Genomic DNA, 24668 nt, shown 5'->3' on the forward strand with positions numbered 1-24668 from the left:
AAGCGTAATTACAAGTTAGGCTATTGACCCTGTTTCTACACAAGCGTAGTGAAATGTAAAACCACAATCCTACTCTTTCCAACTCTAGTAGCAAAGATAAGTACTACTCTTGGTGGCAATTTCAAAGCAGATAAATCGAAGAAGATATTTGAAGAAGATATTTGCTCCAACAGCAAAGTGATGAAGACTCATTTTCAGGAATTTTGTTGGTCAGTGTTATTGCGAAGTTTTCGAATGCATAGTTTGAAAACAATTTCGCTGTTTACTTTCCAATTTTCTACACGAAAAGCAATTGTGGTTGCCTTTAATTTATTTTTTTCTAAACTAGTACATAAAAGTACTTTTTTGAGCATTTTGTAGCTATTTTTGCCGATTTTTGTAAGCTTCAGTATTACTATAAGGAAGTACACTCGCTTAGAAAATTTGAATGTCGGGGAACTGAGCGGAGGTTCAATTCTCATAGTGGGAAATTTTCTTTCAAAACATTAGGTTTTAATTTTAAGATCTTTTTTGCCCTTTGTAATCTAACTCGCGGCGTATTTTCGCTTTGTTTGCGACGTGCAGCCTCGCCTCTGCGTCTCAGATAAGGTTATTTAAAACAAAAATTTAAATTATGAATTATTTCTTAATTCAAATTATTTGTATAAAAATAGAAAATTGATTTTTTCTCAAATTGATGATTTTTTTATGTGTTTATTGGCAACTATTGAACTCTGCTGGCTGTCTGTTACTGCCAGTTTCTTACTATCATTTAAGTACTTCATTTTAGAAGGTTTTGCGAAGTTGTCTTAGCGTTATAGAGAATTGCAAAACGTTCGGATGGATAATTAAATTGAAAATGCATAAAGCAAGATTCTCATTTAGGTGTGTCTCAAATTAGCAAGCAAATGGATGCAAAATGATAGACTACCCCTCAATGAATTATTTCCACCCAAACTTTTTGAGCTTTTTATAATTGTTCAAATACAAGAGGTTGCTGAAAGCTCTTTAATTATTTTTATCATCTATATAAGACCAAAATACTATTTCGAGAGTATTTGAACAAATGTGTCATTATGAAGCCTGAATTAAGAAGCCATAATAGTAACGTTGTTATCTCGGAATCGGGAGAGAACGGTATCTAGTCTCCGCTGTCGCAAGTTTTGTATCAGAACGAAACTTGTTTTTTTTAGTGTTAAGCGACCTACTTGCCATGTTTTGCATGTCTTGCGTGGGCCGCTTTGCTCTTGTGTCTCTTAGTTAGTAGAAACAAATCAATTAAATTATAAGGATAGTTTTGTAGGATTTTGTTATGAAAAATTTAGTATATAAGCCAAGATAGAAACCGTAGTGTAGTAGTAGTAGTAGTATGAATCTTCTGTTTGTTCCAACCAAAGTCACAAATAAAAAGCTCATTGTTTGTAAATTGCAAGAATCACGGTTCTGTATAATTGGAATTTTAATAGTTTCTGTTCGCTGCGTTTTTGTTGGTGAGTAATTGCCGCTCGCCAAGCGCCCGTAGCCCAGATGGAAAATCCTAATCTACAAGTTGGATATTCAATGCCGCATGTAGCACTCTTTTTTTAAATATATTTGATGGCGTTTTTAGCCATCAAATAAACCATGAACATTTCGGAACACCAAACACCAATAAAGCAGCTACAGATTAATAGTTAGTTCAAAGCGAGCGGCCCAGATACGAGGGCGTGAGGTTTCAAATCCAAAGAGGGAGGTTCGAATCCAGCATAACCAGCTCAATGATTATAAATTTATTTTTTTTGCGGGAAGAAAACTTCAAAGAACTCTGGGGGTCCACGGAATGTTGTATTTTGCGGTTAACAAGATTTCTTAAATGATTGTTCAGAATATTTAACCTGGTTTTCTATTTACATTTTAAGTATTACGGTCAAAGCGTGAACAAAACTTCTATTTTTGCATCTTTTTTTTTTATTTTAGCCCTCACAACCTAATAGCAAAAAAATTATAGCTACCCCCAGTTTAAAACAATTGATGTGCTGTCATTCATAAGTGAATTGATACAAAAGTACATTCTGATTTTGTTAGAACTGACTGAAGCCTTCAATAAAATCGCGATTTCTCTATGAAAAAATAAAGATGCACATTCTATTTCATTGTAAATAAGGATGCACATGCTATTTCATTGTAAATAAAGATGCACGTGCTATTTCATTGTAAAATGTTTTTTTTTTATCTGAGTTATTCAGTTTAAATTTCTGGGGACGTTTTTTTTTTGCTGGGGCTATAAATTACTGTGCGGGCTATAATGGGAAAGACCCCTGATTAGCTCGACTATTTTCACTATGCTCGTTCAATGTTTTTGACTTTCTCAGCCGAAGTTGAGTTGCTCGACATATGTTTTGACACTATCGACCGAAACAAGCTGTATCAATTTTGTGTTCGGCTTAAAAGTGCTGCTCGACCCCTGCGCATTTTCAGTCACTTCTAAATTGAAAGTTAGTTCAAATAATTAGGCCTGGGTAAGTCCAGGTTCCTTAGTAAAATATGCACATGCGCTACATCAATGAGTTAATTTTCTTCATGGGACTGAACATTTAAATCTAGTTATTCGCTGTCAAAATTTCGGTATCAGAATTAACCTTTTTGGGCTCCGTTTTTTTAAGTGTTAAGAAACCTATGCCATGATTTTACATGTCTTGCGTAGGCCACTTTGCTCTTGTGTCTAATCGCGGAGATATATAAAAGAAAACGAGTGTTTGCTAAAACTAAATAATTTTTTTTGTAAGATAGTTTTGTAATTTTGTTAATAAAAAATTTAGTGTAAACGCCAATCTAGCAATCTTAGTTTAGTATGTATCTTTTTTTTTCTTCCAACCATAGTCGCAAATAAAAAGTTCAAATAATAAAGTCCAATGTTTGTATTTTTGCAATACTCTCGGTCTGTAGCATTGGAAAAGTAATAGCCTCTGTTCGCTGCTTTATTGTTGGCTAGTGTTTGCCAAGCGCCAGTGTCACAGAGAGAAGACTCCTAATCTACAAATCGGAGATCCAATGCCTCTTATAGCACTGTTTTTTTAAATAATTGGTGGCGTTTTTGGCACTTAATTAAACTGTAGCTGCTTTGTTGGTGACTGGTGTTGCAAAATTTTCAAGGCGAGTGGGTCAGAAACAAGGACGTGAGGCTTCTAATCACGAAGAGGAAGGTTCGAGTCCGGCTTAAAAAGCTGAATGAATTTCTGAATGAAATTTTCACCGTCCGAAGAACACCTTAAAGAATCACGATTTCTCTATGAAAAAATAAAGATGCACAGACTTTTTGCTTGTGCATATTTTTTGTTGTATCTGATTTACTTACTTTAATTTACTAGTGGGGGACTGCTGTTTCTGGGGGTGAGGTCTATAACTTACTGGAGGAGGGATGGTGGCTATAATGGGAGAGACCCTTGATTAGCTCGACTGTTTTCACTATGCTCGTTCTATATTTCGACTTTCTCAGCCGAAATCGAGTCGGACATATATTTTGACACTCTCGACCAACATAAGCTGTGTCAATTTTGCTGTGCTCGACTTAAAAGTGCTGCTCGACCCCCTGCCCATTTTCAGTCACAAAACTGCACTTTTCAAAGTCGAAAGCTAGTTCAAATACCTCGGCTGGGATAGGTCCAGGTTCGTCAGTAAAATACGCACGTACGCTTAATCAATGATTTTCTGATTAATATTAGGACTGGGCGTTCTTATCTAATTTCCTTTTTCTTATACAACTTTTGTTTCAGGGAGTATTTTGCGCGCAAAGCGAGGCTACTTTCTCCACTGGCTTTTATGTAACAATAACAAAATATTCTTATAAAAATTTGTCGTTTTTAAAAAAGAAACAAAAACATTTTGCTTTTTTATTTTATTGATTCAACAATATCATCAAACAAAAGAAAATGGTATAATATACATACTTAACTGAGTTGGTATCAATGAATCGACAATTCAAATTCTGCGTGGTATTAAACTCAATTAGAGACAATTTTCTATCTAAAAATCTAGATGAAAAGATTTACGAATAAACTACATTGAAAAGAGGCTAATGGACAAATTAACCTTTCAGACAGTGTCGCAGAAAGCATTTGCAGGTAAGAAATATTCATTAAATCAAGTCATGACCAAAAAAAATTGCAATTATTTCTCCCTTTTTAATCTGTGTGAGTTTTTTGCATAGTCAACTGTTACTTCTTATGCTTTCATAGTTAACAGTTTTAGTTTCTTCGATGGTTATATTGGACATAAAACGCCACGTTGTAAATGGTTATCTAGTTTTTAAAAAATGCTACAACGTTATTAGCTTTGGCTGTTCATTTTTTTTAAATAAAAGGCCGAACCTACAAAACTCATGATGAGATGATTATGAGCCAAAGCTCACTGCAATTTTTCATGCCTATTCTTACCACTTAAATGCGCAATTTGTCCTTCAGATCCTCGACCCGAAGTGTCGTATCGAAGTGTTGCCCTAAAGGGACAACCTGGCCACGTGAATCCGGCTGACGAACGGAACCTGTGCCGCTCCTGGAAGCCAGGTGGGGTTAGTCCAGCTTGCTTGAAACTTTTTGTGTCAAATTCCTTTTGAGAGTAATGCTTGCAATTAATAGTATATCCAAGGGTCAATAGAAACGTTTTATACATTTCGATCCTTTTTCGATTTGAGTGATCCTACCGTTGAATGATCAAATTCACAATTTGAATGAAATTTCCACACCTGTTTTTTGCACACCTGTCAGAAATTGCAACCTTGTGACAACTGCTCGCAAAACTTTAAAGTTCGTGCTTTTTCTTCGTGTCCCCCAACCACCGACGAAAAAGATTTTGAGCGTTAACTATATAGTTTCTCAATATTGAAGATGAATACCAAATGTGTTTGGAATCCGTTATTTGCCATGCACGTGGAATTTTAAAACAGTCGGGCAATTTTAATGCAACTTGGTAAAAATCACAGGTGATCGAGATGGTAGATTTAAAAAGCCTACTTAACTGTTCCAGTAAAAATGCAGAGTTTAGTTTTCCAGGAAAATAGCCGAGTTTAGTTTTCCAAGAAAAAAAAACGAGTTCAATTTTCCTAATGAGTAGTGAGTTAGGACCGAAGTGTAACTCATAGAGTAATTTCGGATAGGGTACACCGTCTGCTCGTCACGCTATCTTATTTTCGGCCGGATAGATTCGTGCAACTTCTTAGTCTAATACCGATCCTAATCTTACTCTTATACTATCTAGTCTCAGGTTGTTTAACTAGTCTCTGCTAGGCTCAATAGATCTAGGGTATACTGGTTTATTGCGGCTGCTGAAGTGCTCGGGAGAGTCCAACTAATTTCTAAGTTAAATTCAAATCTCTCTGGTGCTGAAATTACAAGTAACTTCAGCACTTACAAATAAGTGGGTTGTTAGTTAGATGGATTGTGATTGGTTAATATTAAATACTTTACATTGGTAAAACATTTAATTTATCCAATCATAAAATATAGTTTAGATCAGGTTCCACCCATCCGGGTTTTACAGAGTTTTTTAGAATAGTTCTTTTGCAATTCGAAGGATGGATGATGGAAGTTGGTGTTTGGCGAACATCTTATTTCTTCTGTTTCCTTTTTGTTAAAGAAGTTCCAGGAAGCTGGAGTTAGAGACTTAAGACGTTGTGTTCTTTTTGTGACAACGACTGAGTTCTCTGCAACAAAATCAATTCTGATTTCAGAATGGTTTGCTATGTCAGGTTTTTCTGTTCTGCGTGGAGAACTTCTTTTGTGTATGGTCTAGTTTGGGAATGGCGTGGAGATTGTGCGTGGAGGGGATGCCTGGTTACTCGGATCTGTACGTATACTTGAACATCGAGGTGGTCATTGGTCTAGTTCAATGAAGTCCTTTTCTGCGAGGTCAAGTCGTACTCTAAATCCTTTGAGTTGTGATTGTGAGCGGCATATCGATTGTAGTTGGTCATTCTCTCTCGAGTGTAGTGGGGTCGTCTTGTCTTTTGATGTTCGTCCTTGGTGTTGTATTCTGATCTATATATTGCATCATGTGATTTTACATTTTATAAAACTTTTATTAGTTTAATATTTTTTAATAATGATTTTAGTTAGTTGTTTTCACAAAAGCTTTTTGTTTTAGTTCGGTTATTTTGAAGAGTTACTCACACTTGAGTAGCTCTTATTAAAAATAAAGGTGTGGTCACAAAGCGTGGATGTAGCGCGGTGGGTTAGGCCGGCTATAGAGCATGCTCAGGACGTCCTTCCTGGTGGGTTAGGCCAGGAGTGGGAGTATGATTTCGTGCGGTTTTTGTGAGGGGTCCTGTTATGTGACAACGTTTTATGTTGGGTTTGTTGTGGTCTTACTTATGTTTTGTTGGTTGTGTCCTTTTTTCAAAAATCAAATTGTTTGTGGTATGGGTTTGTCTTTCGACTTTTTTGTGTTTTATTATTTCTTTCTTAGACTTTATAATAGTCTTCAAAAGAATAAATTATCCAGTTTTAAACTGGGTTAATCCGGTTTGGGTACCGTTGGTTTCCTTTTCTAAGTCATGCTGTTATTCTATGATTTGTGGTATTTAGTAAGCTGCGTTGGTTAGTTTTGTTTAGTATATGATTCCTTTCCAACCGGGTTAAAGGAAAGTTTGAAACATGTTATTATATGTTAGAGTTGTTGAGTGTGAAAACTTGAAACTGAAATTCATTATTTTAAACAATTCTTCGTGGGCAAGCTGTGCGAGTGTGGATAGAATTTCTGTGCGAATGAATGAAAATATCAAAAGGTTAGTACTGCATTTGCATTTATTTAATTTACTACATAGAATTTAGAAATTTACTGCTAGTCATGGGGGAATATTAAGATACAAATTTTCATCATAATTAGATTTACTGCTTGTGGGGGAAAATTTTAGAAATGAATTTACTGCATTGGTATTAAATTTATAAATTTATAAGTGTAAGAGATTAATAGAATTTTTGAAATCTGTTTGATGAAATTTGCGATTTTTATTTGTCTTTTGTGGTTTTTTGTAGGTGATCGTCGGATGAAGGCTAAAAATCTAAAGAAAACATGAATAAAGTATGGTGAGTTTTTTAATATTTTAATTAGTTAGTAATATTCATTTAATTCATACTTACCTGTTAGTCGTCGGGGAAAAAACCGTGGGGGAAGATGTCGTGAATTAGTTCTGAAGTTGTTAGTAGTTTAGCTAAGATGCGGATGATATTTTTAGTCTGAAGCAGTGGCCAAAGCAATTGAAGTGCCTTGATAGTGGTTAGTTCTTCAGTGCCAACTGCAAACTCATAAGGTGTGTTTTGGATTAGATTATATAATTTGTGATTGAATTTAGTGTTGTGGATGAATTCTAAAATTGGGATTTCTATGGGTTGTACAAACTCGTGCGGGATAAGGAAGGGTCGGGATTCTTCGGCATTGAAGGTCTTGGTAATGGGACAGAAGATGTACATTTGGGTTATGGGGTCATAATTACGAAGAATACCATGGAGGTTAGTGTCTTTAATACAATATGTGAAATTTAGGAAAAATGGTGAAGTGTATTTGGAATTAATGAATTGAAAACGATGGTGTGGTTGTCTAGAAGGTGTGTGTAGGTCAAAGTGATTTTGGATGAAGCGATAATAACTATATGTGTGGGTTTGTTTAGTGCGCAACATGATATCGTGTGAGCAGTGTAAATCTCTTTCGTGTGGTGCAAGGAAATGAAAGGTTAGTGAAAATATTTGGAAGCGTTCTTTAAAACTTTCGTATGCTTGTGTGTCTGTTAGTGCTTCTGAAATAATGTGATCAAACTTTCGGTCGAAGATGTTTAGTGTGAATGTATATGGTGTCTTGATGAAAAATTTCTCGGTAATTTGTGGATTAGCGAAGCGATCGTCGTCTAAGAATTGATCTTGGTTAGCTCTGATGATGTTGTGATCATAGTATTCGAGTGTATATTCGTTAGCTCTAGGTGCAGTGTGTGTTTTTAGTGATTTTTTATATCCAACGTAAGTAAATTGTCTAGGTGTTAGTGGTGTAGTGAGTCGATATAGCATGTCCGTATTTCGCTCTATATCAATGTGAGTGTTAGATAAAGGTAAGCAAAGAGGGTTAGTGAAATGATAATATGAGGTCCAAGAGAGAGTGGGCATTAAAACGTATTCATCTACGAAGTTGCGTGTTTCGTTAGTGTCGTGGGGGTGTTTAAGGTGTATTGTGGGAATGAGGGTAAGGTGATGGCTAAAAATTCTTTTGTGTTAGTATGCTTGGGGTGGTTGATGTATTCACGGGCTGTTCCTGGTTTTGCTGGGAAAGGATGGTTGGGGAACTTTCTTTTAAAAGTGCGGTAAGCTCTATTAGTGTTGAGTGAAGATTCAGTTGATGTGGATGATGGTGCTAATGATTCAGTATAATTTGAAGAGGGTGTAGGGGTAGGGGGGTTGGATGAATTTATTGTGGAGGAGATTTGGTTTATGGTTGGGGTATTAAGGTGGTAGGGTTGTTGTTGAAGGGTAATAAAATTATCTAGCTCTGGGGAGATTCGGGGGGTGTCTGGAGAATGAGATGATTGGTCAGAATGGTATGAGGAGTAGGTTGGGGTAACTTGGGAAGCATAAGAGGGTGTGGGAGTGATTGGGTCAGGGTTATTGGATAATATGGGTTGAAAAGGGGGTTGAGAAAAATTAGAAGAGTAATGAAAATTATTGGATGGGGATGGTTCTGAGTCGGCAAATTCATCGGGGGTTTCAATATTCGGGTTATTGAGTTGTGAGATGGAATATAAAACTGAGATGTGTGAATTAGTGTCGGAATTCATGCCTGATGTTACATTACTAGATGGAAAATCGGGTGGCGGAAAAGCAAAAAGTGGTATTATTGGGATTGGAGAGGTAAGATTGGTTGGGTGGGAATTTGATCGGTGTAGTGATCCAAGTTGGCGGCTCATCGTGGGCTAAAAAAATGATTATTTTGAGATTGAAAAGCGGTGGTATGGGGTTGTTCAATAATTTGTTCATAAGTATTATCATCTTGTGACTGGTGTGTCATTATATGTTGGATGGGACTTTGTGATGTGGTGTGTCGAAAATTTGGATTATGTGTGATGGCTAAGTTTCGAAAATTTCGTGGGACTAGGGATAGTGGATGGTTATTTGGTAGGGGTGGTAATTGTGGTGCCGTTGGCGTTATGTCTACATTGTTATGTTCTTCGTCGTATGTATTTTGTCGTGTTGTTATTTTTGTGTTATATTCTTTTATTTGTGCGTCTAAAAGAATTTTGTTTATAGATGTAGAAAAGATTCCAAAAAATCCTGCAAATAGTATGCGTGCTACACTTGCTTGTCTGTTTACTTGTGTGTGTATAGCACATGTGTTGTAGATTCCTTTTAAAAGTGAGAAAAGAAATCCAATAAAGTTAAACATTGCGTATAAAATAGTCAATTTTTCTAAGATGTAGTAGGGCCATCCTAGAAAATCGAGGATCTCATTTTTGAGTGTAACAAAGCTAAAAATGTTAATTGGTGATATATCTTGGGGACGGTATTTTTCACCGTTTAGATATATATAATCTTTAATGTCTTTAAAATATCCGCTATAGTCTTGCGTGTAGATATCGGCAAATCCTGCGGTTTCTGCAAGTTTGCGTAAATTTTGGTCTATTGATTGTCTTTGTATAGTGTCCATTTGTGTTAATAATTCTTGGAATTGTTGTGTTCTAATGTGATGTTGAATATCTGATTTTGAATAGATTCCTATTGATTGTAAGTCTATATTTGGGTTTCGAGCAATAGCACGAATGCTTTCTGGTGAAAATTTTTTGAGTGATTGCATTAATGTGGGATATGGTGTGAGAAGATAATATTTATTTTCATCAGGGTTTAGTTGTACTACATTGTGGCTGTTTTCTGATCCACATGGGACTGCGGTATCCCAGAAATAGGTTCTTCGTGAAAGTGTATCCACGAAATGTACTTTATTCTTATAAAAGATAGGGATTCTCTTATAACATCGTTTATCTTCAAAAACGTATAGTGGTGATACTTTTTTAGTACAAGTATAAAACCATAAGATGTTTCCTTCATAGTCTAAAAAATTTGATCTATTTCCAGATAATAAGTATCCTGCATAGGGTATTTTTAATACTGCTAGTGCAAGTGATTGTAATATTTGTGTTCGTTCTAATTCGCATAGGTGGTGTAGTGTTTCTAATTCGGAGAGTGACATTTCTTGAAAAATTCGGCTAATTGTATAATCTAGTTTCATATCTAAATGAATATCATAGTGGATATTACCGAAATATGTAGTATTCATTAGTGATAATTCTTGTAAGCGTGTGCTTCTGGTGTCATGGGGTTTTAGATGTCCACCAGGTTGTCCGTTGCTTTTTTCAAAATTAACTGGTATATAGGATGTTCCTTCGTTTAAAGGATGACCTGTGGCATATGGGTCGATTTTTATTTTTCCAGTGGTCATGTCGAATCCTTTTTCGTATTCAACTAATATTTCAGAGTATTGTGTTCTGTGAAGTGGATTCCTGTATTTACATGCAAGTTCTGTTTCTTGATATATTTGAAAACGTGTCAATTTGTTTTCTATATTGTCTATGTTTCTAAAATTAGAACTTAGTTTTCGTGATGGATGGACTTGTTCATATGGAATTGATTGTATAAAATATTTTTCGTGAAATTTTATCATACGAGCGTGTATTTTTGCTACTTGAAATGTTGTACATGTATCTTCGGGGAACCAAACAATTGTTGCTTGTGTTCTCGTTGTAGGGTCGCAATAACCTTGATCATTTTTACAAGGTAATCGGATTCCTTGATAGATCATTGTATTATCTGATAAATCTCGTGTTAGTTGTATTTTTTCGAGTTGTATTTTCCAATCGAAAAACATTATTTCTTGGTATCCTTTATTTTTTGTGTCTGCTTTGCAGTTTGATGGGTCATTTATACCAATGTGTGGTATCCAATGTTTATCGTGTAGGTCATAGGTTAATCGTCCGTGTGCGCCGTTATACGGGTATTTTTCGTCTAGTTTTATATGTCCTTGGTGTCTTTCAAGTTGTGATTGATGTACAGAGTCTGGAAAAACTTGAAAATTTACTAACTTTCTTTGGGAGTTTTTATTTTGTGTGATGTTTAGTCTAAGTAATTCATTTTTACAATCGTCGGGATTGAGATGTAAAAGACGTTCTATATTACTTTGATAAAATGATTCATGGTCAAGTCGGTTTTTGTTTCCGTTCGAGACTTGTGAACAATGTACTTTCTTTTCGGAAAATGTTGCTGTGAATTTATAACCTGTAACTGTTGTTGCTCGGGCTTTTGAATAGAGTGTTGCTATTACATCTGTGGTTTCTATAGCTTGTGGTTCTGTTTCACATTGTGATACTTGATTTATTGCATATTTATGTAGTGTTTTTTGTTCATTTTCTTCACAATCGTAATGTGTTACTAATAAATCTTGTGGTCCTGTACGAGGAGAAGGGTTTATGTTTTGATTTGAGATTACTAGAAAAAGGAGTTGGAGAAAAATTAATAATTTTAGAATATACATGTGTATGATAATCCTGAGTATGGATTATAAAATGTAATGTAGCCAATTGTGTTTTTGGTATATCTGTCGTATTTGTATATTACTTCAGTAGTTATAAACGGTGGTGGTAGTGATTGAGCTGTTATGTTAGGTGGATTTAATGGGTAGGGATGTTGGGTAATATTATTTAACTTAACTGTGATTTCAAACTTTAATTGTAAACTGTTTTGTTGGAGTATTTGAATATTGTGATCACGGATATCGTTGTGAATATCTTGGCGATATTGTAATCTATTAAGTGCCCAGTTATGAAGGCGGTTACTTTCTTGATGTTGTCCAAATAGTGGTGGAGGTGCTGTAAATGTATTCCAATCTAGTCTTAAAGGAATATTTATTGATGATTGTTCTCGATATCTGGCGTCGAGATTATTTGGAAAATTTAAGTTAAAAGGTGGTGGTGAAAACTGACTTATTGATGGTGTTGATGGTAGTGATAATGTTTCTGGTAGTGATGAGGATGTTGTTGTATCCGTAGAAATATCTATGGGGTCATTGACTAAATTTGGTTCACCTTGTGTAAATGAATGTGTAGTCCAATATGGTAGTCGTGATGCCTGGTTTGGGGGGTTAAAGGGATTTTCACGTATTTGCTCAGATGTTGGTGTTGAACCTAAGTAATCTGATGGTAGGCTTGAGGTGCTTCGTTGTGAAAGAAGCGTAGGGGTTTCTGGTAATATACCAATGGGGTTTTCTGGAGTGTTTTGTGATGGGGATTGAGGTATATCAAAATGAACTCGGGGAGTTTGAAAATTTCTGTTTCGTCGAGGATGTATAATTTGTCTATTTATTTCGACTGTATTTTGGTTTTGACTAGAATTTTTTATTCTACTTAATTCTTGTGGTAGTGTTGGATATAGGTTATATGTTGGTTCGCTTAAAGGTGCTTGTCGTTGAACTGGTTCTAGTGGTTCTGATAAACGAGTATGTCGTTCTTCAAAAGTGTATGGATTGTCTTGAAAAGAAATTCGTGTAGATGTTTGAGGATTTTGAGTAGTTGAAGGTGGTGTTTGGTTATCTTGGGATGATGTCGGTGAAGACTGATTCTGTGACTGTTGGGTAGCAATTTTTGATAGTTTTTTGAATTATTACTTTAGTGAGAAATTTTGTGTTTATTATAATATTCTTCCAAAAAAAGAATTAGAAGGATTGTTGCTAGGGCAAATGTGAGGATTGCTTTCTTTATACATTTACATATTGTCAAAATGAGGGATGATAAAAATGTTATGAAAATTACAAACAATAAAAAAATATCAGTTCTACTGAAAATTGTTCGTATCATTTAGACAAGTTGTATAAATCGTACCTGTGGATATAATCAAGGGTTTTGGAAAGTTGGAGGAATAGTTCGAGTATAGTGTAGAAAATTAAAAAAATGTTACAAAAAATGATTAGGATTATTAGAAAAGATTCAAGTATATCAAAAAGAAATATTATAAAGGTTTCAAGTATTGTAAAAAAATGTTTAAGATTTATGAGTATTTGAGTAACTGATTGAGAGAAGAGCATTTAAGAAATGATCTATTGGTCGAATATTTTTTGCTGTTTGAGGCGATTTTCTAGTGTGGTCGGATTATTTATTAGTTTTTTGACAAGTGGGTTGAGTTTTGTAAAAAATTGTTGGGGGCAATTTTCATGGTGACTGGGAGGTCGTCTTTTTCTTTATTTTTGTTTGTCAAATGATCCGGGGTATGGTGAGATTTTTTTACTTTAGGCTAATTAAAATGTTCATTTTGTTACTTTAGGCTAAGTTAACAAATTTGCTTTGGGGGTATTCGTGGTCTGAGTTGGGGAAATATTGTTGATCTTTGGGTTATTAGATAAGGGAGGGGTACGGTATTATGGTGATATTTATTTTAGTTGTCAAGTTGGAGTGGTTTGCTTATTTTTGACCTGGAGGTCGTAAAGTTATAGTTATAGATGTGCCTGGAGTTCTATATGATTCGTCTAATTGGTCTTAGTTTGAGTTAGAGAAAGTGACGGATTGGATGAATCCTATTGGTCTATTTTGAACTAGAATTATTACGTACTTGTCAGCATGTTATTTTGAAAAATGTAAATGAAAAATGTTTTGGAGATTTCAAGATTGTGAAGCAAATGTTAAAATTACTTTTGAAATTCTACTTTCTTTAAAATTTTAGATTGGGGGATGAATATTTTATAGTTTTTACGTGGTTGATTTCGGAGTCTTGTTGTTTTTCTATTTTCTGATTTGTCGATTTGTTCTTGGGGTATTATTTGTTCGGTCATTTTTCTATTTTTTCTTTGTTTTGGGGATTCTTTATGGTTTTGTGTATTGTTTTTGGTGGCGGTTGGTTTTGTGTTTTGATTTTCGGTGGGGTTATCATTTTGTTCTGTGTTTTTCAGATGTGGTTCATTTTGAATGATTTTTAATCCTGTGAAAGAATATAATTGAGTTAATTCGCGGAGTGCGTATTCTTTTGGGTAATAAGGTAATAGGTTGTTTCGATGTTGAACGATTTCTTTTTTGTTTGAGTCGGTAATTTTATATGTGACATCAGTGGGTTTTGCAATTATTTGGTATGGTCCTTTTCGAAGGGGTTGTAATTTTTTAGAAATTCCTTTTTGAGTATTAAAATTAGGTATTAAAACAAATGTTCCAATTTTTAATTCGGAGGCTGGTGTAAAACGTGAATTGATTTGTTCATTAATGTTTTGTCTTTGTAATAACTTTTTTGTTATTTTTTGATAAATTTCATTGTGTTTTTTATCTCTGTTTAGAATCCATTCGGTGTGTGTACCGGAGGCTAGTTTAAGAATTTGTGGGTGATGAAAATGATCTTCATCGTGTGTATGTAAAGGTAGGTTATAACAAATTGAGTCTTTATTTGGTTGACAATAACCTTGTGCGTTTTTATGAGAATTTGCTGTAAACATTATTGGTTTGCGTGGCTTTTGGTTAAAAACCATTTCGTATGGTGACATTCCTAAAGTTGTCGTAATTTGTGAATTATATGCTAAGGGAAATAATTTTACATCTGCTGACCATTCGGTATATTTTGTATCATTTCCGTTGATGATACATCTAAGATATTCTTGTAATGAACGGTTCATACCTTCGACTAAGCCGTTTGTCCAAGGTGCATGAGATGTACGTGGTTTGTGTTTAATGTTATATAAATGACATAGTGTGATAATTTCATTATTTATGAATTCTGTACCGTTGTCTGTAACTAAAATTTCTGGTAGTCCGAATTTTGCTATCCAGTGTTCATAGAGTGTTGTGTAAGCGTAATAAGCGTTACAATGTGGTACTGGGTTAAGTGCTACATAATGTGTAAATGCGTCAACAATTACCATAATGTAGGAGTTTCCTTCTGATGAGGGTGAAATTGGTCCCTTAGTATCAAATGAGATACGATGGTTAAAGTACAAGCTTTGTCCTTTAAAATCTTGTTTTTGTGCTATTTGTTTTTGATTCGGGTAAGGTTTATTTAGTTGACATACTATACAATCATTGCATAGTACTTTTATCCAAATTGGTGCATTTGGGAAATAAAAGTTTTGTATAAAATTTGAATATGTTTTTTCTGATCCAGAGTGTCCTTTAATATTTTGTGTATGTGAAATATTAAAAGCTATAAGAATCATACTTAAAGGGAGACATGGAACTGTAGATTCATTTAGGTTATACTCTAAAAGGTCTGTATTTTCGTTAATTGTTGTGTTGTTAAATTTGCGAAAGTATCGGAGGAGTGTTTTGTTTCCTAGAATGGTTGAATCTGCTTTGATAGGTTTAGTTTTATATTTGTGCCATGATTTTAGTTGTCTAATTATCGGGTCAAGATTTTGATATTGTTTCAGTGTTGAAACTGTAATTGTTTCTGTTGGGGGGAGAAAAATGTTTTCGATTTCTAATTTAGATAAGGGTATTGTGTCAAGTGGGTCGTGAAGGTCAAAAACTTGATTTATTGTGTATTTTGAATCATTTGTTTGTGGTCCTGATAAATTTATTTTATCAGTTAAATCTTCTTTTTCAATTAGTGGAAAATGGTCTTTTTTAGGCGGGTGTTGTTTTGTTCGTTTTTGTTGGGTGTTATTTTTTATCCATTGAGAATATGGGATTGGTTTGAAAGTTGATGTTCCAAGTAAATCAACTTCATAATGATTATTTTGACAATCTAAATAAAGTGGGAAATGTTGTAAACTATTTATTTGTGATTGTTCAATATCAGTTTTTACTGCATATTTGCATTCCAATCGGGGTGATGTTTCGTTTTCTGCAAGGTAGAATTTTATGTTTTTGGGTATTTCAACTGTTGTTTTTCGTGTAAGTAATTCAGGTGGTGTATTTCGACTTAAGGTGTCTGGTAATGCAAGATTTTTTCCTGCAGTCCAAACTATATGTAAGTTTGGAAATTTCATTAGAATTAGTTGAAATCTGTAAACTCGGTGGTTTGGGTTAGATTTTTGTGTAAAGAGAAAGATGATTGGTTTATGGTCTGTGAATAGAACTGTTGGATGTTTTGATCCAAGTATCAGAAATTCATATTCTGTCAGTGTATATATTATGGCTGTACATTCTCTCATTAGAGTTGAGAGTCGTAGCTCTGCTTGAGTGAATAATCGAGAATTTGCTGATATGAGGTTCATTTTATTTGTACCTTTATGTGATTGTAATAGTGCTGCACCGATGCCAAAGTTCGAAGCATCGCACATTGCATAAAATGGTTGATTTGAATCTGGAATTGTGTTTGAAATTTGTTCAGTTAAAAGTTTCTTCATTTCTTCAAATCGTGTTTGATGTTCTGTGTTCCATTCAAAATTATTTTGTTGTCTAAGGATGTTATAAAATGGTCGTAGATATAATTGCATTTTATAAACATATTTACTTAAAAAGTTTAACATTCCAAGAAATTCTTGGATTTTCTTTTTATTTGTTGGTGGTTGAAGTTTTTGAATAGCGTCAATGCGTGATTTCAATGGAGTGATTGTTTTTCTTTCTATATTATGTCCTAAGAATTTAACTCTTGTCAAAAAGAAGTGTGATTTATCGGGGGCGGCCTTCAGATTTTCGTTCTGAAGTATTTGGTGATATTTTTCTAAAACATTGAACATCTCGTCTTTTGTTTGTGATTGCATAAAAACATCGTCTAAATAGGTGATTGCGTTTTTCTTGAGTATTAGTGGTCTAAAAATTTTGCTCATAAAAGCTGAAAATGCTGCTGGTCCTATGGATATTCCATAGAATAAGCGGTTGAATTCATATTGTTGGTTTCCGATAACAAATTGTGTTAAACGTCGTGATTGTTCATCTAGTGGCATTTGATTGTATGCACTATTCATATCGGCGGTTGTAAAGTATTTGCCGTTTATTTTTGTTAAAATAACTTGTATTGGTTCAATGGGCCAATTACATTTTGATTCATCTATAAGTGAATTGAGGTATCTAGCATCGAGAACGATTTTTTAATGATTCTCCTTTAGCTAGAATGATAACGGGGTTGATAAATGTGTTGCCTTTTGGTTGTTCTTCTTTATTAACTGGTGATATAATGTTGTATTGTTCTAAAATATCAAGTAATCTGTTCACTTTATCATGTAAGTGAATTGGTACTTTACTTGCTCTCTGTTTTTTGAAAACTGCGTCTGGTTTTAACGGGAGATGTAGTGATGAACTGATTTTCCCAACATCGAATTTTGATGTTGCATAGACTGATGAATATTTAATTAGCTGTTTGGCTAATTTTTCGAATTCGTCTTGTGTTATTTGTGAATGTTGGAAATTAAACATTGTTAAAAATTTTTGTTGGTCCTCTGTGTAGTTACTTATGTTGAATGTAGGTTTGAAATATGGAGTTTTTGTGAAATAATCCGTATTTCTGTTTTCGTTACTTATTATATTATTTATAGATAATTCTTCATTAAGAATTGTAGATTGGCAAATATCTAGTAATTGGAGTATATTATTTACGCGATAGGCTTTTTCGTGTATTGGTGATATTGTAGCGTTGGTTTCACAATATCCTAAAAGTCCTAAAGGTAATGTTACTTGGTAAGGTGTGTTGTTATAGACATGTAAGGAAATGATATCGGAATTCGAATTTTTCAAATATTTTATGGATGAGATTGTGATTTTGAAAAATTTGTGAATAGGTTTGAATTCAAATTCTGACATATAAAATTTTTGTTTGTTTTGTTCTTTATCATATTGGTGAACTTGTTTGATTGAAAAATTATAGATATTTCCTGATAGTGGTTTTAGGTGTTTTCTTTGTTGGTTAAATATCGGGTAGAATTTTGAAAAGAATGGTGGTTGTTTATTTAATCTTTGAAAAAATGTTAAGGATGTTTCTTTTGTTTTTGTATATTTATCTTTGATTAATATTTTACTATTTAGTATGTTAATTGTTGGTATGTACTTCGAAATAAATGGTATTCCAATGATATTATATTTAATGTCAGTGATATGGAATATTTGTTTAAATGGCTTATTTAAAATTTTGCTTTGTTCCATTGTTCTGGTGGGGAGGAGAAATAATTGGATTTTTCCGTAGTTTATCAATGTTGATCCTTGTGCTGTTGCTAACTTACTGGAGGTTTCAAGAGGTGTTAGCTTTGGGTGTAAAGTTTTTATTTCATTCCATGTGGGGATGTTTATTATGTTTGATTCTGCTCCTGAATCAATTAAAAAATCTATTTCAAGGTCTGGTGATTGAAATTCTTTATTTCTTGGGCTTTCTAAGAGAAATGGTATTGTCCAAATTTTTTCTTTGGGTTGTTCTTTTTGTATATTTTGATAAATGTGGTTTGTATTCAAGCATTTTGTTTTGGTATTTTTATTGGTTTGATCTGTAGTGTTAATCTCGTTTGTTTCTTGCGTCGTTGGTGTGGAATTTATGGGTGTAGTGTAATAATTTTGAAGAAATTCTGATTGATTTTCATATATGTGTGATGGAAAGGGTTGTTCATATATGACAGATTCATAGTAATTTTCGATTTTTATCATATTGATAGAAAGAGTGTTTTCAGTATCACTTTCTGAATCTGATGATGTACAGTTTATTTGATTGAGTTGTAACGTATCAGTTACTGTGTCATCAATACCTGGAGGGTCTGATGTTGTTTCTGGATTTGACTGTACTTGATTGATTTGTCTTTGATGTTTAGGTGTACTACTTCTGTGGCGATTATTAGAATGATTATAGTTATTATTATTCCGGTGTGGTGATTGGGAATAATTTCTATAACGATTATTATAACTTGATTGTCGATTTTGTGAATTATTTCGTGATCTGTTTTGGTAATTATTGTTTGGTCTGTTATAGTTCGATCTATTATATGAGTTATTCCTTGATCGATTGTTCGGGTAATTCTGGTTTCGGTTGTTTGAATAACTTCTATTTCGATTATAGGAGTAGTTTCTATTCCTATTGTATGATGAATTTCGTGATTGGTTGTTTGGGTAGTAGTTATTTCTTGATTGGGAATTAGATCTAGAAACAAATCGTTGTGTATTTGAATTTGATCTGGAGTAGTTATTTCGACTATTTGGTCTATTGTAGTGATTTTGTGATGAATTATACGTGTTTCTTCGTTCTGGTGATCTTCCTCTATAACTTGAGTTATATGGTGATTGATTTCTTGTATAATTTGTATTGTTCGGGAGTGGTTTTCCTGAACTGTTGTTGCTGTGGACTGTTTTGTTCGGTAGATTTTGATCTTTTTTCATGTATTGATAGAATGATTTATTTGGTTCTTTATATTTTTGAGGTTTATTTTGATTGTCTTGCTGTTTTTGTCTACATTCGGAAATACTATGTCCGTATCGTCGGCAATAATTACACCATTTTTTGAAAGATGGTTTGCCTTTTAAGTTTGGGTTCTTTTCGTAGATATTGAGTATTTCAGTGATTTTTTCAACGAGGTCTGTCTCTGATTCCTGTATATTATTAATATTAGTGGGAGTCGTTTCAATTCTGTTAACGTATTGTAATTTCAGATTTTCCGTTTCTTCTAGTTTCATCGTGATTTCTGCTTGTTCTAATTTGTCTACTAGTTTTCGAAAATCTAAATCGGGTTCTCGAATTGAAGAAGGATGTGATGCTCTCTTTTTTATTGCTATTTTCCTTAATTGTGGTGTTAAGGTCATCATTAAGATTTCTGTCATCTTTGTGTTTTTATAGTCATGTGTATTTAATGAATATGCTTTTCGAACTAGTGTTTCGATTCGTACTGCTATTTGCTTGATGGTTTCGTTTGGTAATCTGCGAATTTCATTACATAAAACTCTTTGTTGTTGTTTGTTTCTTTCGGAGTCAAACATTTTTGAAAATTCTTGTGTAAACCTTTTCCAGTTTGATTTTACTTCTAGAGGTAGTACTGAAAACCATTTTTGGGCTGCGCCATCTAAGGTTGTTTGTATTAACGCTGTGCGTCGATGTATCCAGTTTTGATGTAGTGGCGTATTAATTGGTTCAGGTCCTATATTTAAAATCAAATTTGCTGTTACTGCATTTAAATAATCTTCTACAGAGTATTCAGGGTCTGTTCCTGTGAAAACCATTAAAGGTTTGTTTGATGTTATTCATGATCCACCCATAAGGTATGGATTCATTGTCATTTGTAATGATTCTGCTGCATTTGGCATTTGAGAAAAATTTGAAAGTTGGTTTCTTGTTATCTCATGTTGTTGGAGATAATATGGGAGTGGTATTTCATTTTGCATTTGTGATGGTTGATACGAGTGTGCAGTCATTGGATTTTGTTGTTGAATTGGTTGAAAAGATTGTGTATTAATTGGATTTTGTTGTTGAATTGGTTGTTGATTTTGTGCATCTATTGGTTGTGGAGAAAAATTTCTATGATTTGTACGTGTTCTCTGTATTCCTTGTTTACGATATTCTTGAGTATTTTGTGCAAATATATCTGGTTGTAAGAAATCATCATCTGAGGATAAATAATCCATTTGATAAGATGTCTGTTTTTTATTTTTATTTTGTTGAAAAAATGGGTAATTTTCACTGTGATCCCGTGGAGGATTTGTTTGGAAATTTGTTGAATTAGGTTGGGCCATTGGGTTATCCCAATTTCGAGATCTTGTATATTGGTTAAAATTTCTTTGTGGTTGATTATATGTTTTTGATGGATGTGTATAATTATAATTATGGTCTGCAAAGTTGTTTCTAGTGAATGTTTTGCGTGTTTTTGATGGTATTGTCATGGGTCTGTATGTTTGGTAATCCATATGTGAATATTTAGGGGCAACCGAAGGTTTAACGGTTGATTGTAAGGTTACCTGTGTTTGTGAAGGATTTGTATTTCTTGGTGTTGTTAAATTTGGGCGTATTGGTGAAATACTTTGTTGTGTAGTTGTTGTGTGTACAATTTCTTCATTTATGAAGTGTGATGGTGTCTGGATATCTTGTTGAGTAAGATTCCTAGTTCCATTGAGGTTTTCATTGTGTATAACTGTAGAGTTTAAACTATTATTTTGTGTATCGGGTAAAAATGTATTATAGTTTAATGGTGTTGCATCAATTGTTAATGGTATTACTCTTACATAATCTCTTATGTAAGATATTGTACCTATTGCTTGACTTGAGATTGATTGTGGAAAGCTTATAAATGCGGGATGAGACCATTCGGGGTCCCAAACATAATCTGATTGTTCTGTGATAGCGGTATCATCGTTCGAGTTTTGGGGTCTAAAATTTTTTCTTGCTTGTGCAATTAAATCAATATTGTGTGTGAAATAATCTATTATGAACCATGCCAAAATTTTTTGTAGATCGTGTTTTGTATGTTGTGAAACGTCGTCTTTCGTGAAATTTTCTTTAATGATGTTTAAATAACTAGAGAGTAGTGTGATTTCATGTCGTACTTTCAAATGTTTAGATGTTTCTGTCGGTGAGACATTTGTTATTGGGATTTCGTTTTCTAATATCGAAATATAACTATATATTATTGTGAAAACTTCATTGGTGACTATGGAGTTTGCTCTTTGTGAGTTATGATATTGGATGCTTTTTATATATTCTGAAAAAACTTTTGAAAATTCTAAATCAAGGTCGTCTGTTTGAATTGTATATTTTCTATTATTATGGTTTGGTGAGGTAAATTCTATGGAGTAGATTCCATACTGTTGTGTTATGTTGCATATATCTTTTAGATAGTGATCTATGATTTGTCTTTTGATTTTTACATCGGGGAACTCTGTTTTACATGGACTGATTCCGGGTTCAAATAAATTTACGAGTAAATTTTGACAAAATATGTGTTGTCCTCTATCAGTATCTGCGTCTACTATAAAAGGAAAGATTTCATCATCATCTGGAGTTTCTTCACCTGGGGTGTGTGTTGAACTCATTTTCCCGTTCGATGACTGTTAATATGTAATTATTAATGTGTCGAATTGGTTGATTCCAATTGTATAGATGTACTGGTTTGTGTTTGTACTGCTTTTTTATTCTTCTTTTTCCTCTTTGTGATGAATTTGAAGTTGTTTCTGAGTCAGAAAAATATAATTGATCGTGAATTGGGCAATTTTTATCTATTGATTCTTTTAGTTTGTAAAGTTCGTCTAAACTGTTGGTTTCTGATTCTGAAAATGCGTTTCGATTTTTTGAAAATCTTTTTCGTGTTATTTGTCTTTGTTTAGTTATTATTTTTCTCTTTAGTGTTTGTCGTTTTGTTCTAATGTATCCAACTGTTTGTGTATGAGGTGTGATTACAAGGTCGTATTTTTTGTTATCTATTTCACAATTGTGTAAAACGATTGTTTGTTTATTTCCTAGGTTTTTAAATGACATAAGGTTTAGAATGACGGATGCAAAAGGTTGTTAAATGATTTCTATTTTCCTAAACTGTTAGTTCTTACGATTTTTTGGTTAGCTTAACCTGGGTCTGTTTGTTCAGGGTTGGAGAGAAAAGTATATCGATTCCGAAGAATGATTTTTTACTTTCTCGTGGCTAGTATAAGTTAAGGTGTTAACTTACTTAATCTTACTTAGGGGTAGTGATTGTGTTCAAGGGTTGGAGAATAGTAAATCGATCCACAAGGTTCAGGTATAATTAGAACGCGAGTAGTTCGTTAGATACTATTTTAAACTTACTAAGTCTAAGATTTATCCTGGGTCTGGTAAGAGGGGGGGTCAAGTGAAGGATGAATAACCGAAGTTCTTCACTGTTTATCCTAATTTGAATGATTAGTTTTGTTTAAAAATTTCTATTAGTCTTGGGTCTTTAGAAAGGGTTGGGTAGTGAATCGACGTTTGAGGTCGTTAGACACTAATTAAGTAGGTGGGGGAGAACAAAGTTGTTCTGTTTGATCCAAGGATAAGCCTTGATGATCAAATTTGAAATTTAATTAAGTAGAAAATGATTTAAGATCCAAGGATAAGCCTTGATGATCTGGTTTTAAAATTAAGTGAATTTAAGTTTTAATAAAATTTTAAATGTGTGTAAAGGAAAGATTTAGTGTTTTGATGATATTAGTGGGTTTATGATTGCTGTTATGTTTTAGGTGATGGAGCTGGAACAACAGGATGATTTATGATTACTAACCATTTATTGTCATGCTACTAATTTTTATTTTTTATTTTTCAATAAATATTTTTCAAACATGTTTTGTATAATACTGCAGAGTTTTAGGAAAACGATCTTAGATCTTTTTATCAATCGTTATTGTATATTAATAATTTTGTTTAGCGCCTGAAATGATTTTGAAGATTAACTTCAAGGTTTTATGTTTGCAAATGAAAATCTAAATTCATTGCCAGTAGTATTCGAAATATAAAAGTTTGTTCTGGCTTTTGCCGAACTATCATATAACTATACGGCAAGTTTCTACTTTGTCGTATGTCGTCTTTGGTTCGAGGTCTTCTTCCAATTCCGGGTAGTTCTGTTATGGTTCGGAATATTGGCTCTGATCTATTGAGTCGGAGAGACATTTCAATTAAATTATTGTCGTATAACATTTTGTAAATGTTTTTGTCTAATTTCTAATCTATTTTGGTTAATTCTAATCTATTAAGGTCTTGTTCGAGACTTATGGTCGCACCAGATGAGTTAGGACCGAAGTGTAACTCATAGAGTAATTTCGGATAGGGTACACCGTCTGCTCGTCACGCTATCTTATTTTCGGCCGGATAGATTCGTGCAACTTCTTAGTCTAATACCGATCCTAATCTTACTCTTATACTATCTAGTCTCAGGTTGTTTAACTAGTCTCTGCTAGGCTCAATAGATCTAGGGTATACTGGTTTATTGCGGCTGCTGAAGTGCTCGGGAGAGTCCAACTAATTTCTAAGTTAAATTCAAATCTCTCTGGTGCTGAAATTACAAGTAACTTCAGCACTTACAAATAAGTGGGTTGTTAGTTAGATGGATTGTGATTGGTTAATATTAAATACTTTACATTGGTAAAACATTTAATTTATCCAATCATAAAATATAGTTTAGATCAGGTTCCAGTAGTACAAAAAAACTACCAGTGGCTTGTTTGTTGGGTTTAGTTTTTGCGAACCGATATCATGACATAATTTGTTTTCATTCCTTGTTCAGAGATGGTCTCGTAGTGAGTCGGGTGCCCACTATTCCCTTGGCTACCGAGAAAAGAACAAAGAACAGGACGTGAACACATCTCAAGTGCTGTCCAACATGCCCATGTTCACGTACAGACCAGGTCCACACCAGTACTGGGAAGTGGAGAAACCAAAAAAACTGCTCTGATTTTAAACTATCAATTAAAGACAAAAATATAACAAACTATTTCACCTGAAATCAATTTACGCTGATTATGAGGTTTGAAAACTTTCAGCTTGTGACTATAAAAGCGCGCTATATCGCTGAGCTTTTCCATTCCTTCCAGTTCTGATTTTTAGAGAGTGCTCTGCAAACATAAGCCTAGTATCGTAATTTGACCGCTGCAATTTTTTTGTGCTAGAAATGACTTCCAAACATATATATGATAACAAATGAAACTGAAAAGAATTGAATGGTTTCACGAATTCTGCATTTGTATTTTTGTTTGTGTAATGACTTCACTTGCAAACAAATTATTATTATTATAAACAAAAGTTATCAAAAAGCTACGAACTTTTTGTTTCAAGGTTCTCATTGATGTTTCCTGAAACCTCTAGCTAATCTTAAATAAC

At 33.7% G+C, this 24668-nt stretch overlaps 1 protein-coding gene across 1 annotated transcript; it reads left to right on the forward strand.

Moving 5' to 3' along the window:
- The first annotated feature begins 3910 nt into the window (after window positions 1–3910).
- Window positions 3911–24622, forward strand: LOC134856003 (uncharacterized). The gene is made up of 3 exons (XM_063872370.1): window positions 3911–4079; window positions 4419–4525; window positions 24076–24622. Exons 1-3 carry the CDS (start codon window positions 4034–4036, stop codon window positions 24241–24243), a joined length of 321 nt encoding a protein of 106 aa, XP_063728440.1. The 5' UTR covers window positions 3911–4033; the 3' UTR covers window positions 24244–24622.
- The last annotated feature ends 46 nt before the right edge of the window (window positions 24623–24668 follow it).

Source organism: Symsagittifera roscoffensis, unplaced genomic scaffold, assembly GCF_963678635.1.
Source record: "Symsagittifera roscoffensis unplaced genomic scaffold, txSymRosc1.1 SCAFFOLD_203, whole genome shotgun sequence".
In the NCBI taxonomy this organism is placed as follows: Eukaryota; Metazoa; Xenacoelomorpha; order Acoela; family Convolutidae; genus Symsagittifera; species Symsagittifera roscoffensis.

What these genes read in the sequence shown, in the direction of transcription:
- LOC134856003 (XM_063872370.1), top strand. Translation starts at nt 4,034, where the DNA reads ATGGACAAATTAACCTTTCAGACAGTGTCGCAGAAAGCATTTGCAG. An exon ending in GTCGCAGAAAGCATTTGCAG is followed by an intron (nt 4,080 to 4,418) that starts GTAAGAAATATT and finishes TTTGTCCTTCAG; the next exon opens with ATCCTCGACCCGAAGTGTCG. An exon ending in GCTCCTGGAAGCCAGGTGGG is followed by an intron (nt 4,526 to 24,075) that starts GTTAGTCCAGCT and finishes TTCCTTGTTCAG; the next exon opens with AGATGGTCTCGTAGTGAGTC.